This window comes from Protopterus annectens, chromosome 7.part0 (genome assembly GCF_019279795.1).
Source record: "Protopterus annectens isolate FY-2018-M chromosome 7.part0, PAN1.0, whole genome shotgun sequence".
In the NCBI taxonomy this organism is placed as follows: domain Eukaryota; kingdom Metazoa; phylum Chordata; order Ceratodontiformes; family Protopteridae; genus Protopterus; species Protopterus annectens.
Window position 1 is genome coordinate 276,549,187 of NC_056739.1, and position 17,140 is coordinate 276,566,326.

Here is a 17,140-nt window from a genome sequence, read left to right on the forward strand (position 1 = left end):
TATTATGCCTATGTGATAACCATGTAACACTTAATCTGATGGGATTTATTATTATTATTTAGCTGTATACCTGTAATAAAATGTTTTTAATTCCTGTTTTTGAACTTTTCTTGAGAAATAATCTTCAGTATGTCTTATAGTTTTGTTACTCTTTTTGTGAAAAGATTTTAGCAAAATGGAAATATTTCAGAGGAGAATGGTGAAGGTACTTAATCAGTCAGCAAAAAAGTGTGTGAAAAAGTTTAGGAGGTTAAAAAATTGTGCCAAGGCACATGGTGGAAGACTTCAGAGTACTTCAGTGAATTAAATCTGGTTTAAAAAAAAAAGACAGAGAAAGAAAACCTTGTCTTGAGATCGGGGGGGGGGGGAGTGGAATCTTGTAGCAGCTTGAGTGCTGTTTTTAGCAAGCGGTGTTTGAGTACTCAAAATAATTTTCATGCTTTCATGAAGATATTACAGAATACAAAACAGAAAAAGTGATTAAGAATGCATGAGGGAGAGTGAGAAAATTGCTGGAGTTTTTTTACATGTAGTATGAGTTATTCTTTCTTCAGTATGCTATTCCAGAAAACACTAGACCCTACTGAAGCACCCCAGACCCTGGCTGTGGCCAGCAGCACCGTACTACCACTACTGCTACTCTCTGTCACTCCTCTTCTACCCCAACTATGTGCAATGAACTTCACATGATCATGTAGACCCTGGTGGACCCCAGCATGGATAGTGGGATTCTCATCTGGGTGTTGGCAATTTTGTGGCCATTAGTGGGTGTCGTTGTGTTGGCAGGAGACTTCCAAGGATCCTCGATTCATTTTTTCCTAATTTTGCTTTTCCCAAAGAATGTGTTGCTTGACACTTCTATCCTCTGCTCAGCAAATCATAGTGCTCCTTCTGGCATGAGTTGCTGCTGATGTGACTACTTATGTTGCCCAGTTTCCATAGGGTCATGATACTCCCACTTGCAACTGGCCTTCCAGACAATGGTGTTTATTACTGCACTTGGGAAATTTGTGCTGCAGTGGGGTTAACAAAAGTCACAGCACTTGCGGAACAGGCAGATTGTTATTCTTTAACCTTGGAGTAATACCAAGACAGTTTCAGCTTTCTCATTAATTAGAAAATTGTGACGATAAGAGAGTGTGGTGGAGCAGTAATAATTTTAGTGCTGCTATAGATATCTGAGCTGACTCGAAATACTGTGTGTTGAATTTCTTCCAAGCTTGTACTGTATTAATTTTAAAGCTATATTCCAGAACCAGCTGTTATAGTAGTTGCCCCTCCCAGCTCTTGTCTTGTTGAAGTTTTTTTTTTCTTTTTACCAAACCGCCATTTTGACCTCCCTCACCCACCTTTGTAAAATGCTGCTTGAGGCATCTGCCATCATTTCTGCAAGCAACTGCTTCTTTTTTCTAAGTTTTCTCTCCACTGTCCTGTTGTGATTTCACTTACCAACATGCAAACAGATCAAGTCTTTCAGTTACCACGTATTCACTCATGGTATTTATTTGTTAACATAAAATATGGCAGTGCAGTATATACAAACTATGTAATAATGTAAGAGGATTAAATGTTACCATGGATACCTTCTTTCCATTATAACAGAGGAGTATCACTTGTGGTCTACACAGCTTATCACAAACTGCACTTGTATATACCTGTGTGATTTCATACTGTTGCTTGGTACAGACAATACAATTGACGTGATCTCACTCTAAACTGTCTTCACTTATTTATAGAGTTGTAATTTCATTTTCCTGGTGCATTACTCCATTTCTGCAGTGCACTGCAGCTCTCCAGGTACTGTGCAGCTGATAATTTGTAAACTTTCATCTCTGGCATTGGGCTTAATTTAATTCTGTGTATCATTTCAGTTGTTTGGTAGCAAATATATGTTCATAGGTTGGTACTAGGCTATCGGCCCTAGGCCCCCTGTACAAGCCTAGCCATAACCATTCCCTGGCTATTTCTTCCCACAATATTTACTTCCCTGGACCCCTGTCTAGCAAGGTGACTGACGTGATACCCGGGGTGAATTTCCTATCTCCTATCCAATCGTCAAGGTTCCTTTTAGAGAGGACCAGACATTGTAGAGTGTGTGTGAGTGTGTGTTTGTGTGTGTGTGCGCCTTTAAATAAGTAAATAAATATATATAATAAACCACACACACACACACACACAGAGAGACACATTCATTTAGCCTAATGTTTGATCCAAATAGAAAGGGTATGATAAGATTATTTATCTGCTCCACTTTAGTCAAAATACCTCAGCAGACACTTGTGCTATCTTCACCTGCAGTTACACCACATATGTTCCAGCACTGAATAGCTGACATATTATTTGACCCAGGACTGCCATAAAATCCTTTAGTAGTCTAAACATTAATACAGGTTATTGAACTTATTTGTTGCCTCAGGACCGGTTCTTGTTTCTCATCAGCATCATGTTGAGCATCTGCCCCTGAGAGCCATCTGTTTTTTATATGGCTACATTTTTGATATCATTGCTTTCTGTCCCCAGGATTGGCTGCAAAATGTCAGTGTCTGTGTCTCCCTGAGCTGATCTAATATTAACTATCCTTGGTTCCACACATCATTCCAGAGGGAGATGCATAGTTTTCAGAAGGAATTGGTAATATTGGCATCCCATTTTTGTGAGTCCAGGCAGAACAGGAATTGTAACACTTGCAGTGTAGTTAGTTCCTTGACTTTTTTTCTGTGTACCTCATGTATCAGAGCACCTGACAGCTGTATTTGATACAGAACCCAGTGGCCACTGCTTGTGCCACTAGACATTCCGTGTTTCCCATTTGTGTGCACTAGTGCATCACTTTAGGCTGATTTCTTTTTACACCGATGGTGGTCCTGCTCTCCTTCAATGGATGTTCTACCTATGAAAAATTCCTTACACCCTTCTATAATGGAGAAGACCTAGACATAAGTCACTTATTCAGCAGCCTTTTCCAAATTTATTGTGTCCAGCTCCATTGTTTGAACCCCAGTCATTGATGTTGCAGATGGGGATCCTGCCGCCCCACAAGCAGGCAGAATGTCAACATGATTCTGGCCTTTACTGAGTCCCTAACATTACCTCGTCAACCTCATCTTGAACACTGAAGCAAAAAGCCTTGCTAGTTTGCTTATGTGTCACATTAGCATGTAAACCGATCATCTACTTATAATATTGGATTACAGTCATTTGAAGCTCCTATCCAAGGAGATGTATTGCCTGATTCTGAAAGACTATTTTTTGTTTATTTAAATTGTCCTCTTCCCCAGATGTCAGTTTTTCTAACAAAAAAAAAAAAACATTAAAGGGATGTGTATTTTCCCAGGTTGTCTTTGTACTCATTTTTTGTAGCGTAAGAGTAATAATTTATACTTTTTATTTTATTTTTTGCTTCTGGTAGATTATGATATATTTGCACAAGAGTAGTGTTGAAGCAGTGCTCAGCTTTTCTGGACTCCGCTTGTTGTCCCATAGGAAGCCCATCATGTCCTGATGGTTTGTCCATTTATGCAGCACTTTAACTCTTTCCTTCCAGATCCTTGAAAATATTTCCACTTTGAAACCATTTCATTAGTCTTGCCAAAGTCAGCAGTTTACCAGATCATTCAAAACCTTTCTGTTAGACTGGCCTTAACCAACAGTTCAGTAACATTTTCTTCTGCTATTCAGAAACAGGCAGTTATGTTTTAAAAGGATGCGTTAGTATTAAATTCCCAAAAGGTAATGTAGCAAAGCTTAATTAACAATGTATGGGGAATTCGACATGATGTACAGATGACATTGGGAAAATACTGTAACACTAATGTGGTTTACAAGCAGTGGTTTCAGTAATATTCCTGAGTGGGCATTATGAGCAGCTTAGCAGTAGATGTTTCCAGTGGAATACAAAGATGTTTTTTGTACTTATAAAATATCAGTAAATATAATACAGAGTAGTTATTTGTTGAAATTTACATTAAATGCTTGTCCTCATGCTAACAACTTTGTCGATGATGCCCTACCAACTGTTTTAAATAATGACAAAAATGAAAATAAATTAAAATTAATTATTCGTAGAAGATTGAGGTATTTTGTACTTGATATAACAGAACTAATGCATATGTGTGTTTTATTAAATTCAGCCAGCAGATACACGTAAAGGAGGAGCCATCCGAGCTAGAAGATGGCAGCAGACCAGTTTCAGCGTTGGCAGCAGCCAGTCAGAATTTAATGATCCATGATGACAGGGACCTGGATGAGGACATGCCCGCTGAAGATTTGGCGTAGGAGTTCTCCAGTGTGCACCTCAACTTTTAAACAGGGTCGGACCTTCTACTTGCTTTGCAGAAACTCACAACACTGTCCGTTCTAAGGCACTTATACCGAAGCATTACACAATGGCACGACAAGTTCAGCTGCTACTGCAGACCCACAAGACTTGAATAAAGCATCTGCTCTGTAGCAGTTTAAAAAAAGTCGCAAGTGTAGTAAGTCCAACTTTCTCCTTTGGACTGAAATTCACTTCGTCACCCAAGCTGAAAAATAAAAAAATTCAGGAAGAAACGTCTCAGTACATTTCATCAAGACAGCAACAGTTTTCCTGTCTCTTAACACCTTACTCAGTGTTATGAAAATATCTTCGACAAACTGACCTCGCAGCCTTCTAATGAGCAGCAGTACATTTGATATGCTGCTAGAGAAAGGGGGTTGCATAACTGTATAAAAAAGACATTGACTTTCTTGCAGCTTCATTTTTAAGATTTTTTTTTTATGTAAGAGTAACTATTACAAATCAAGTTTGGGTAACTTCGTGGGAACATCTGAGCAGACATTACAGCCCCTGAGTCTCTGGATTTTGAGTGCTGCAAAAAGTGCTGCTTGGATCTTTTGGGTAGACCTCTTTATGCCAAAGTCTGTCCTGGTCTCCCTAATAGCACTCACCTCCTTGTGTTCAGAAACTGACCTGGGGCAGTCGCCAAAGCAGGCAGGGCCCAAGTAAATCCTGCAATCACTCATGTTTTCCCTTTTTCAGCTGCTTCCAGGCACAGGACAGTTATGGGTGATAAAACAGTGGTGGTGGTGGTGTATATTTTCCCATTTTGTTTTAGTTTGTCAAAGATACCTCACTTTTGATGCTGGGCACTGGCACACACATAGCTTTAGGCATTCCAGGCATCAGAGAGCCCAGTCCCGGGTTTAAAGTCATTGAGGTTTCCACAGGAATGGATTAAAAACTAGTTCTGTTTTTCTGAAGGAAAGTCATTTTAGTGAAATATAGTATTTTGTGCTCATTTTTTCTTGATGAGGGGAATGGTAATTTGGTTACCAAAATGCATAGTATTTACCACATATGAAAGTGTTCATTTTACATTGGTTGAAAAGTCAGCAAATTGTATAATATGTAAACCAAATGAGAGTGAGCTTTGTGACAGTTTTATAATGATGATTGTCTGTTGCTACGCTGTTTTCAGCTCGATACTTATGGTACTGTAACATATACAAAACACACACCTGCATCTTTCAGTCGCCTTTAAAATTTAGTGCCACAGAAGGTTTTTAAATGTGGGTTGTGAACCATTTTTGTAGCTTATGGTGTTTTTGGAATGGGGCCCTACAAGTGAATTCGGTCAGTAAAAATGTCCCACAAAAATACAGGTTGACAGACTACTGTTAATGCTTCTGTGTTGAGCTGTACTTTCTTTTAGTGGCATATATTATTAAATAGTATTGTTTCTCGGCTCCAATAGCCTTTCTGCTAAAATTTGGGCCAGTAAATGCCTGTCAGTGGCTGTGGTATTCAGAAATGCACTTTTCTATAGGCAGAGAATCGATCTTACATTCTAATACCCCAGTGTTTCCCTAAATTTTTCAAAGTAGTAGAAGCAGATTTAGTAAGGTTTCTGTGCAACAGCAACCCTGAAAACAGAACAGGTAGCAGGCAAGAAATGAAGGGCGTGCCTAGTTTCCTTACACTAGCTGTAGACATTGGGTCGTCATAAATTATTAGCAAAGCTGAAGTAATGTTTTCTTATGGGAAATGAAATCCATGTGTACGTCAAAGTAGGAGACCTAAATGATGTGAGGTCATCCTGGCTCCATGATACAAAGCTTATCAAGCAGTATATCCAGGAGATTGTCAGCAAAACTGTATGCTGTCTCTGAAATACCAAGCAGAAACCATAAGCAACATCAGTGCAGATTCTTGCTTATATCCACAACCTTTGACTTTGCATTATGAGTATGTAATCTATTAGTCCATCTACATTTAGCATCAATTTTGTAATTTTTTTCTCTGGTCATTTTATCACGTTACGTATGAGGTGTTGTCATTTTATGTATTCTGTGGATGAATGAGTTTAAAGTTCATAAACCAGTTATCAGTTTTTATGGAAAATGCATAATTTTCAGGCAGTTTTTGCACTGAGGATTAATGCAGGTCCCTCTTTTTTTAGTAAACAAAAATTCTACACCAGTCTCCCCATTGTAATTTAAAATTATACATGAAGCAGACATCACAGTGAAAATTTAAGTTACAAAAGTCTGAATCTCCATTTTATGAATTGTGTGGTTGATTTAAATCTGATATGTAACAGAACATGTGTTACTTAGGCTTGTTGTTTAGTTATGGTAGCTATGCATAGTGCTGATTACCTGTGCTGCATTTTTTGGTGTGAGTTATCTCTCTCTCACTCTGTGCTTTGTACTTGCATACGCTAGTTCCCAAACATACTAAATAAGTCACTGTTTTATTTGTCTTTGGGTTCCAAATGTGGTTAAGGGTATTGAGCACAATCCCCTTCGAAATTAGCTTTTATGAGCTTTAGTATTCTCAGAGACATCCCCTGAGACCTGTGTTTTAAAAAAGTTGGAGTTGCACTTATTCCTTATGAATATGAGTTGACACTGAGAGGCAGAGACATTGTAAGGTGAACACCAAAACACTATCATTTGCACTGCATGGGCTTATGTTCATTTCCAAGTACAAAGCAGATAGTAGGTCTGTATTGAGACTTATTAAGATTTGATGGTAGTACTGACAGTTTATTACAGATCCAGACCATTGTCATTAATTATAATTAGTCTGGTGTTCTGTTTTATTCTCCTTTATTAGTAGCATGACTTCATTGATAAGGAAAGAAATTCCAGAAATACAAGAGCAGCACGTGAATTGCATTTCTTCCCCTTTAATATGTATACTGACAGTACAGGTCAGTTTGTAGTCAGAAGAAGTGAGAACCAAAAAATCTGAGCTGAAAGTTTATCACCACATACTTCTGGTTGAATTCTTCAGTATGCGTATTTTGCCAAAGACCTTTATTACGACAAGGTATATAAAGCTTTGTTTTTAGAATCTCATGCAAATTTCCTCTGTTACTTAACAAAATGAATCAGAATTAACATTTAAGACAATATACTTTGTTTCAGCTTTGCTCGCCAGGTTTGGGTAAAATATTAATAATAATTAAAAATAGCCTTTCTGTAGAGATATGTTAAGTTTACAGGGGAAACATGCTGCAGCTTGACCCTAATTTTCTGATCTGTAATTTGTAGAGACAGTTTTTCTCTTTTTTTTCCTGGTGTGACATATTTCTAGAAAATTAACGTGTAGTCTGTCGATATATTTAGTCTGTCTTCCTTTGCTGTGAGGGAAAGCCTTCAAGATATGCATAATTGCGTTAGACGTTACAGTCTGTGCTCATCAGATCAAACCATTTTTTTTCTTTTGCCATCTAAATGTGGCAAATGTCTTCTGGTAGTTGATATTCTCTGCAAGCTGCAGCCCTACATCAAGCCTTTGCTTTATTTATCTTCATCAGCAAACACTCTCTGAAGTGCTAATTATGCTCTGCCACTGTAAAAGCCTCGTTGCAGCAACATATTGTTGTAGTGCAGAAATACTATTCATTTGTTGAAATTAATTGATAATTTCAAGCTCACTAATGGTCAAAAGAAAATCTAATTCCTATTCTCTGAGCATTGTAAAGGCCCACTTAAACTGCAAACTTCCTTGCTTTTTGCATTTCATTTTACCATAAATAGCTTTGAATAAATACATTATTAGTGTGGTGATGTTGGGGGAGGTGGGGCTAGACAGACCCTGTTTATTAACTGAGGAATTAGAACAGACTGGTACAGGGCCTCACATGTGATGTAGTTTGCTGTGATTTGTTTTCCTTCTGGTAGGCTACTCTAGCAGTTAAGTTTGTAGGAGAAGAGCTGCCTAAACTGAACATTTAATTTTCCTGTTTCTGTTGATATTTCTAGGACAATAGTCGATGCAACAATGTTGAAATAGTGTCTTGTGACTGTGATGGGAAATAAGAGAGTTCAGGTGTTGCCTTCCAAAACAACTTTTTTTACCAAAGCTGGGATTAACAAATACTCATGGAAGCTGTAGTTCAGAAGTGCACATTTTATTTTTTTAGAACAATGTATCTAAAATTATAAAATGCATGGAAAAATTTGTACCTACTTTTCCCAAAGCAGAGGACAGTAATGAAAATTTGTCTGGAAACTCCTTTTCATTTTAAAGTCGGTTATTTTTAACAAACAGTACAGTACAGGCAGTCTTCGTTTAAATTTGTCCAAACAGCAGTGAGTCATTTACAAATGAAATGAATTTACTGTAAAGCAAGTAGTGTGCAAAGTCTACACTAGATGTCACCACAAAACAGGCTTTGCACTACGTTTGCTTAGCTGATTTTGACAAGTCTTAAATGACGTTTGCGGACTGCTAATTTTGTCAGTTTATTTTCACTCTGCACTAATACTTGCAGGGAGGGCATTTTAGCAACTATTACTAAGGTCATAGATTCTACCTGAAGTAGCTGTTAACCCCCCCCCCCCCAAATAAAGCTTTGAAAAACATTTTAGTCTACTACACATGGTGCCCTAATTATGCTGTGTGAAGCCTGCATAAGTTATATGAATTCATTATGTAAATGCCCTGGCATTCTTCTCCCTTCGTAAGTTATTTGCTTTGGTGTTTCAGTGTGTGACACCCTAGCAGAGACTGTTATCATGAGATTTAGTGGAAGACAAGTAATAGGTTGTGAATGGTACAGAAGTAACATCCAGTGTAGGCTAGTAATATTAGTAATAAGTATAATGACAAGATATCACTGGTATGTAATGCAAGCTAAACTCCGTCTGAAAGTACGATTTGTTTGAGTACTTCTTAATGTATAGTGTTTAAAGCTTAATGTGTGCTAATTTATATCCCTGAAATATTGTGAAGCCCACTGTGAAAACATTTTATTCCAAATTGCTGATCATAGAGAAATGTTGTAGCTCCTTCATTTTGTTGCTTTGCTGTTCATTTATAACTCCATACATAACATCCACATTATAAATATAATTTTAATGGTAGAAAAAGAAAACATTCTCAGACTTTATTTTTTACAACTGACGCATATAAAAACTATTTGGTTGAGAGTAGAGGCCCTAGCTGTAAAGGATATATGTTACATGGATGGTTTTAAAGTTAATATTTAAACCTCTGCCATGGGTTATCTATGTAGTCTCCTTTGGACCCATTGTTGTGTCCTTTAGTGTATTATAAAAACATCACAAAGTTTGTCAAGTCAGTTTATTACTTGAATCTTGACATACCTTTTGTAAAAAGTTAAATATTTTGATAAAAGTTTTGTCCAGGGGTGGAGAGAAAGGTGGTCTTCGCTATGTACACATGGTCATTTTAATTGGTGTGTTAGTGAGATTAGCAAGATTGTTTGAAGTGTCTGTCTCTTTGGCTATTTTCCTCACTAAAAGTTAATCTCATAGGTCATTTATATGGTATGCAACACATTTACTGTAAAATTTACTGTAAATCTGTAAATGACCACACCTAAGTCTGCTGCAGCGCTCAACAGTTTTGTTCAGTGCGTTGCCAAACACACTTGCAGTAGCAGTGTTTTTCACTCATTTGCTTAATCTTAATGCCCAGTAGGCAGCAGATACCTCTTTAAACAGCAAGACATTGTCTGGTTAAGTAACTTGCTCAAAGTCATGTAGCATGTAAGAGAAGATGGAAAGACTCAAACCAGGGCTATAGCAAGCATAATATGCACTGGCACTTCATAACGTTTACTGCTATACAGAATATGGGCATGGTATACCATGTATAAGTTTTCCCCTGTCGTGGAAGTATTCCTTTTGTGCACTTTCCCAAGGTGTGCATCTAAGGAAAGCAGCATACCTAAGTCATTAGGGCTGAGGTTCTAGGCTGCAGCAGGTCAACAAGTGGAGGTGCTGCTTCAGACCATTTCCTTACTATTGCTGAGCTACTGCAACCAAATAACTACTCCTTATAAGCTGTACAAAGTACAGATTATCTGGTTTGAGTAAGCTGTTCTGTGTTTTTCTTTATTTTTGAATTTACCAAAGACCATTTTAGGACTAATGGTACAGACCAAATATATCTTTTATTAATTTTAGATTTAGTTGTTACGTCTGTTAGTCAACAGTGTTAGTGTTATTCACTCGTTAAAGCCAAAGTTACATACTTTTTGTTTCTCATTTTAGATTTGTTGTGTGGGACTGTAGTACATAGTTGTACCAACAAATATCCTTTTTAGGCTGAATGACTTATTGATAAAGCAGTTAAGTCCACCTATTGACTGTTCATTGTTTAGAAACTGAAAATGGGCTTTATTTATAATAAAGTCTACTTTTCATAAATTGGGGAGTGCTGATCTTTGTCATCTTATGATGCTGATTTGACAGATTTAATGAGTTAAGTGGACATGAAGTCTAAAAGTGCCATGATAAAAAAGCACATTATGTAAAATGACAAGGGCAGATATTTTAATTTGTGGCTGAACAGACTACCAAATATTTTCTTTAGTTCCAAACAATATGTAAGATGTGAATTTGGGATGCCTGTTCACATTGTTAAGATCCAAACAGAAATGATGTATTAGAAGTCTGATTGTAAAAGTGAGTGGGAGTCTTTCATTAAAGTATCACTATAGCTGGACATGTAATCTTCTGCATGGATCTGAAAAGTTTCTAAGGTAAGCGTAGTCCCAGCTCATTATCAGCATGTTAGTTTAGAAGAAAGGAGTTTTTCACGCGCGTGTGTGTGTGTGTGTGTGTGTGTGTGTGTGTGTGTGTGTGTGTGTGTGTGTGTCTGTGTGTAAATGCACAGGTCCCCTTCACATTGCCAACACTTCAAAATGCCAACTTTCATATGGCTGAGACCATATGATCGACATTTGAAATACTGACAATGCGGGACTGGTATCTCCGTACAGTGCAGAATGGAAAGATTTCCATTCCTGCACTGTAGTGCGATCTCGGAGTTGGTATATTTAAGTTACAGGGGGTGCAGGGGGCTCCCCCCCTGCTAGCAGTGTTTAGCTAAGTGTTTTTTGTTTTTTACTTTTCTATTTCATATGTCCGACATTTCAAATGTCGATCATATGGTCTCAGCCATATGAAATTCAGCATTTTGAAGTGTCGAACATATGAAGTAGATCCAAATACACATATACATACATATGGCTGTATGTAAAATAATTGGTACTGCAAAACATTGCAGCAGCAATGATCAACAAAACGTGATCAGAACTCAAAATGCAGTTCAACATACATGATGCTCTAAAACATGTATCTGGTGCATGCATATCAAAAAGTACTGTTTTTACCAAGGTGCAAGCTCCCCTGCAACCCCATCTGCGAGGCTGCCCCCCACTAGTTATATACCATCTCAGAGATTACACAATAGCAGTGAAAGGATATATTTTCCATCCCAGCTATTATAACGATCTTACACCAGCACCTTTGATCAAGTGATCTGATGACTAAACAAGAGTTCATAGAACATCTGTTGAAGATGTTCTATGAACATCTGTTGAAGAAATGCAGACATAGTATATGTGGAGGAACCCTTATACATTACGTGGCTTATAAATTCGACCCATTTTTGAAGACCTGGACCAGTGATGACAGTGTTCCTTGAACAGATAATGGCAGTTAGGAACATTTGCTGAGCCATACATTTTTGTGCATTTTACCCCTCCCGATCATCTAAAGAAAATATGAATCACTATGGGAAATAGTTAATCTTTTCACTTATGAAACAGTGCCATGAAGTGAGCTATATTTTTTTAACGTATTAAGTTTACAGTGTTCTTCTCCCTGTTCTATATTGGTTCTGGCCTCTGATCTGCCTGTTTGGAAGGCAAACATAACACAAACATAAATACCCTTTTCACTGTGGGCACCACACACGTCTAAGATGAGCTTATGTTCTGTAAACCAAAAATTTCTTCTTTCTCTGTGGGAGCCTAATGAAGATTGTGATGCTCAAGTTATGCTCTTGCAAGCATGGTATGGTTCCCTATGAATGCCAGATTTAAGGGGAAAAAAAGCATAGCTTTAATCTAATGTCAGTTTCTTAAAAATCTGCCTCAATATTCAGAAGAGTTGCTAATGAAAAAAATAATGTTCTGCAACTGAGAATTCTGGTTAATGCAACTTAACTATCGCTTTATTTTCAGAGTACCTCATTAGAGTATTTATATTAACAAGAAAACAGGTTGATAGCATTTAGTATTTAGTGCCAGTTACATTTGTTTCATAGATACAGCCAAATCATAAAGTAATGCTCAGTATGTTTGATTTCCAAATCTAACCAAATAATTTGATTTATTTCCCCTTGCTTTTTAGGAGTAACTTTTGGTGATTAATAAAAGTACCTGTCTGCTGATGATTAGTGTTATGACTGAAATTGTATTTCAGTTGCCAGATTTGAATCTTATTTATTTATTTTTTTTTTGTGAGTGAGAGAAAGTTTAGCACAATGTTTTTCTTTTTGAATGAATGCATTTATGTCTGAAGCTTAAAAGAGTAGTTCATCTTTTAACCCAAAAAGTATGTACTAGGATCAGTTCATGCAAAACAGAGTAGGATGACTCTGTTTACCTGGGGTAAGACTGTACACTAGGTAGCATAGTGATTATGCACACCCGGACTGCAGGTCACACAGGTACAATGCTTTGATAGCAAAAAGATGTGCCTGTCTGACCTACAGGTATGTTTCTAGTGTCAAGGTGAGAGTTTTTAATGACGTCAAAAGGTACTTTTTAATGATAGTGTCCATTTTTTTAAGGAATAGGCCTAACTGTAGTGCCGTTTTCACTACTTACAAATCATTTATTACAAATAGTAATGTGCCGTTTGTAGTCTTCTAGCAAACATAAGAACAAACTGCACTGTGTTTTCTTACACAGCTTGGTGGTAGTGTTAAATTCATACCATGAGTTCACATTCTGCAGTTTTTTTTCACACTGCTTGCTAGTAGTGTTAAATTCTTACCATGAATTCACATTCTGCACTGCATTTTGTCACACAGCTTGTTAGTAGTGTTAAATTCGTACCATGAATTCACATTCTGCACTGTGTTTTTTTTCACACAGCTTACTAGTAGTGTTAAATTCATACCATGAATTCACATTCTGCACTGCGTTTTGTCACACAGCTTGTTAGTAGTGTTAAATTTGTACCATGAATTCACATTCTGCACTGTGTTTTTTTTCACACAGTTTACTAGTAGTGTTAAATTCATACCATGAATTCACATTCTGCACTGCGTTTTGTCACACAGCTTGCTAGTAGTGTTAAATTCATACCATGAATTTACATTCTGCACTGCATTTTGTCACACAACTTGCTGGTAGTGTTAAATTCATACCACAAATTCACATTCTGCACTGTGTTTTTTCACACTACTTGCTAGTAGTGTTAAATTCATACCATGAGTTCACATTCTGCACTGTTTTTTCACACAACTCACTAGTAGTGTCAAATCCATACCATAACTTGATGCACTCTGCTACACTATGAAATTCTGTATTATGGTCAGCACTGCACTTATACCATTGTTCTAAACAGTCTTTTCCCAAAATTATGTGGGTGCAGTTTTTATGACAATATAATTCTGTGAAATGAGATGTCCTTTCTGGATGGCGTATATTTTGCTTACGGTGAAAAATTGATCTCATTCTGTGGGTGTCTGTAGTGCTATTTTAATGAATTTTGTAAAAAGTATTTTGATTGATTCATTTCTTTTTCTTGTTTCAAATGGTACTGCAATTTCTTTTGACAGCATGTCAGATGTGGAGATGTCAGCCAAACTCACCATTTTCCTGTTGCTATTGGATGACTAAAACTGTATCTGAAATTATCTCAGCCATGTAAAAATGTAGTGCTTATTTTTGATTGGTGTGGATAAGCATTAATGTGGTAAGACAGCATCTTCACATCGTATAAGTGCAGTTACATTTATTTGAGAGTAAAACACATGGGATGTTGGATTTTATGTACACTGGCATTACTGTATAACAAAATATGAGGTTAAAAATATTTGGTTATTTAAAATTGCTTTGCATATGCCCTTCCAGAATATATTCATCGTATGTAAGTGTTACTTATCAACCCAGGTTTCCAAAAGGCTTATTGAGTGTTAATCAAGAAATGGGTCCTGTACTGTATTTAATGACGAATGAATAATCTGAATTATGTATTCTATACTGCATTATCAAGTTATTGTAACTGACAGACGTCATCTGTGATTTGAAATGTATGCAATATCTTTCAATAACCTTTGGATCACAAGTTCATATTCTTATGTTGGTATACAGTCTGAAAGTCATACCCTACTTGATTTCTTCAGAAGTTATCACAATTCAAAAACAGTTTTAGATTTAAACACTTTGCAAAGCTTTTGATATAACTTTGAAACATGGTTTTGATTCAGGACATGGAAACAAACCTTCTTGGGAGGAAAGTGTGCAACAGTAGTGGCATAAGCTTAATAACAGCTTTCATAATGTTAAATTGCACATTACTAAATGCATATGGGGTGTCCTGTAGAAATATTTTTCAGCTCTTGTAAACCTATAGATGTCAGATTTATGGGTGTGTGACAAGTCAGTGTAATTTCTATGTTATGAGCAGGGATAGTGGGATTCCGTGGACATAGATAAGGCTTGCTCTACTTTTATCTTTTTTAGATCAAATAAAGCAGTGGCATTACTGCAGTACCTTACATGGCCATGAAAGAGACAGCTCTGCAGAACAAGTTTACTTGCAGTTTTCTATTCCTGATTTAGTAGACTACCTATAGTTTCTTGGCTGTTTGGGGCTGTGGATCTTAAATGCTGTTGTTACATTAGCCATGTATGATATATTGCATATGTCATAATCTTCGGCATCCCTTTGCTCTAGAAGCAGACAGTCCATGGATTGTACCACTTTCCTCTTTCTCTCCTCCTTTGCATCTTTCTGAAGAACTGTGTTTTAGGACATGGACTCTACCTGACGTTTATATACTCTTTTCATGGGGTTTAGACATCGTACATCAGACTCTGAGTGGTACAAATCTGAGTCCCAGTCAAACTTTTTGTCAGTCACCATATGCTGACCAAAATGTTATCTGATGTTTAAAGATGTATTTATTTAAAATTTCATTTTGGCTTTGAAATAAGCTCCTTAGGTATATGTCATACTTAAAAGGGAAAAAATGGCCCCTTGTTTTTCTTAAAAATCTTTGCATTGTTACCAAAATAAATTTTGCTTAATTCCTGGTGAGGGAAAATGGAAGTACTTGGTTTCCTCTTGATTCGTTTTAGTCCAGTCATGTAACCCTCCTCCTCCTCTGACCATAAGAGCTCTGTTGTAAGTATTGCAGTTTTGTGAAGAATTATAATTATTTTCCCTACCAGAAATGCTCAGTTTCAAAACTGTTTCACACTGACAGAATGGTAGTGTTGCAGTTTGTCCTAGAATGTTGCTCATTTTAGTTTACAAATAGATCATTCATGAAACAGGGTGCTGTACAACAGCTAAATTATTTGTTACTCCTGTAGTTTGACCAACTAAGGGCCATTTACAGTATCTTCACAAAAATGTGTCTTTGCCCCTTCATATATTAAAATTGTGTCTGCTTCTAAAATTCAAATCTTGCAGCCCAATAGATGTTTATACTTGTTACATCTCATCTGCTGTGAGTTTTTTTACACAAATTTAAAATAAACCTAATTCAGAAGTCATCTCTAACAAAATATACTTCCCTCTCAGGAGCATGCTTTGAATACTTTCCTAAAATGTTTTAATTGTTTAGTCATAATAGATATAGTTTTTCTAGGCATTGTGCAGTGGAGTTTCCTTACAGACTTCTATCAGTAACCTAAATATATCAGATTTCTCTGTGTCAGAGAGACAAGGAATTTGGTTAATTTTCCTTTGTCATGAAAGATGGCTACACTAAGATTCCTAGTTATATTCTTGATTCTTGCTATGTCCTGATGGACATGTGACAACATCAGTAGTTTAGCCTACAAAGTAGAAATAAATCACCCTAATACAGACGTCTAATTTAGTAGTAATATACTGTAATCTCATAAGGACTAGATGCAAAAAAAAAAAAACTCCTGTACTAATCATGCACCTGACCTTTATTTTTATATGATGAGCAGAGCTTCCATTAATAGCTTCGTACTAAAACACACCACACGACTGACACCTTTTCAGATGCCCAAAAGTGACATTGATAAAGCCAGAATTCACACTTTATATTCACAGCATCGTATTCCTGTCCATACCTTACCTCATATCTAATACAATTATAAGTCATTCAAGTGCTGCTTCTGACACATGTATGAAGTTTCACATTTTCACCTGTTTTTCATATAATCATGAAAGATTCTTTCTGAAATGAGCAGTCCAGTTCCTAAGCAAGCTGTATGCAGATCTGTATTTTCAGTATTAGTGTAGGCACTTATGGTTAATGTAAGCCATGCTCAGAAACCAGATTTGCTTGGCTATACCTGTTAAGTTAGATGTTTCTTTCACATGAAATTTTGTAGGATAGACCATACTATCAGCCAGAACAAATGGCTTTTTACTTTATAACTACATAAAAAGTCACTACTATTGAATTTTAGTAGTTTCTATTGTCTGATTTCATATTGAAGTGTTTCTAATATTGTATAAGTCTTCAGCAATATTCAATTGAAAAATGTAATGCTGTTTTCCTAAAAGAGCAAGACTGACCAAAACATGGCTGTCCTGTAAAATGGTGGGCTTGTAGGGTAACCTTATGCTGTATACCATCATATTTCATTTTTATGTAATTAACTAGATGCAA

The 17,140-nt window shown here is 36.7% G+C and overlaps 1 protein-coding gene across 3 annotated transcripts in view; it reads left to right on the plus strand.

The window, feature by feature from the left end:
* The window catches only part of LOC122806392 (forkhead box protein P4-like), a 1,692,547-nt gene extending 1,681,242 nt beyond the window's left edge, over positions 1–11,305 (plus strand). For all 3 annotated transcript variants that reach the window (XM_044076752.1, XM_044076754.1, XM_044076753.1), the window contains one exon: positions 4,131–11,305. In XM_044076752.1, the coding sequence (XP_043932687.1) occupies positions 4,131–4,275 (145 nt within the window). In that variant the 3' untranslated portion in view covers positions 4,276–11,305. The remainder of the gene's footprint in view (positions 1–4,130) is intronic.
* The last annotated feature ends 5,835 nt before the right edge of the window (positions 11,306–17,140 follow it).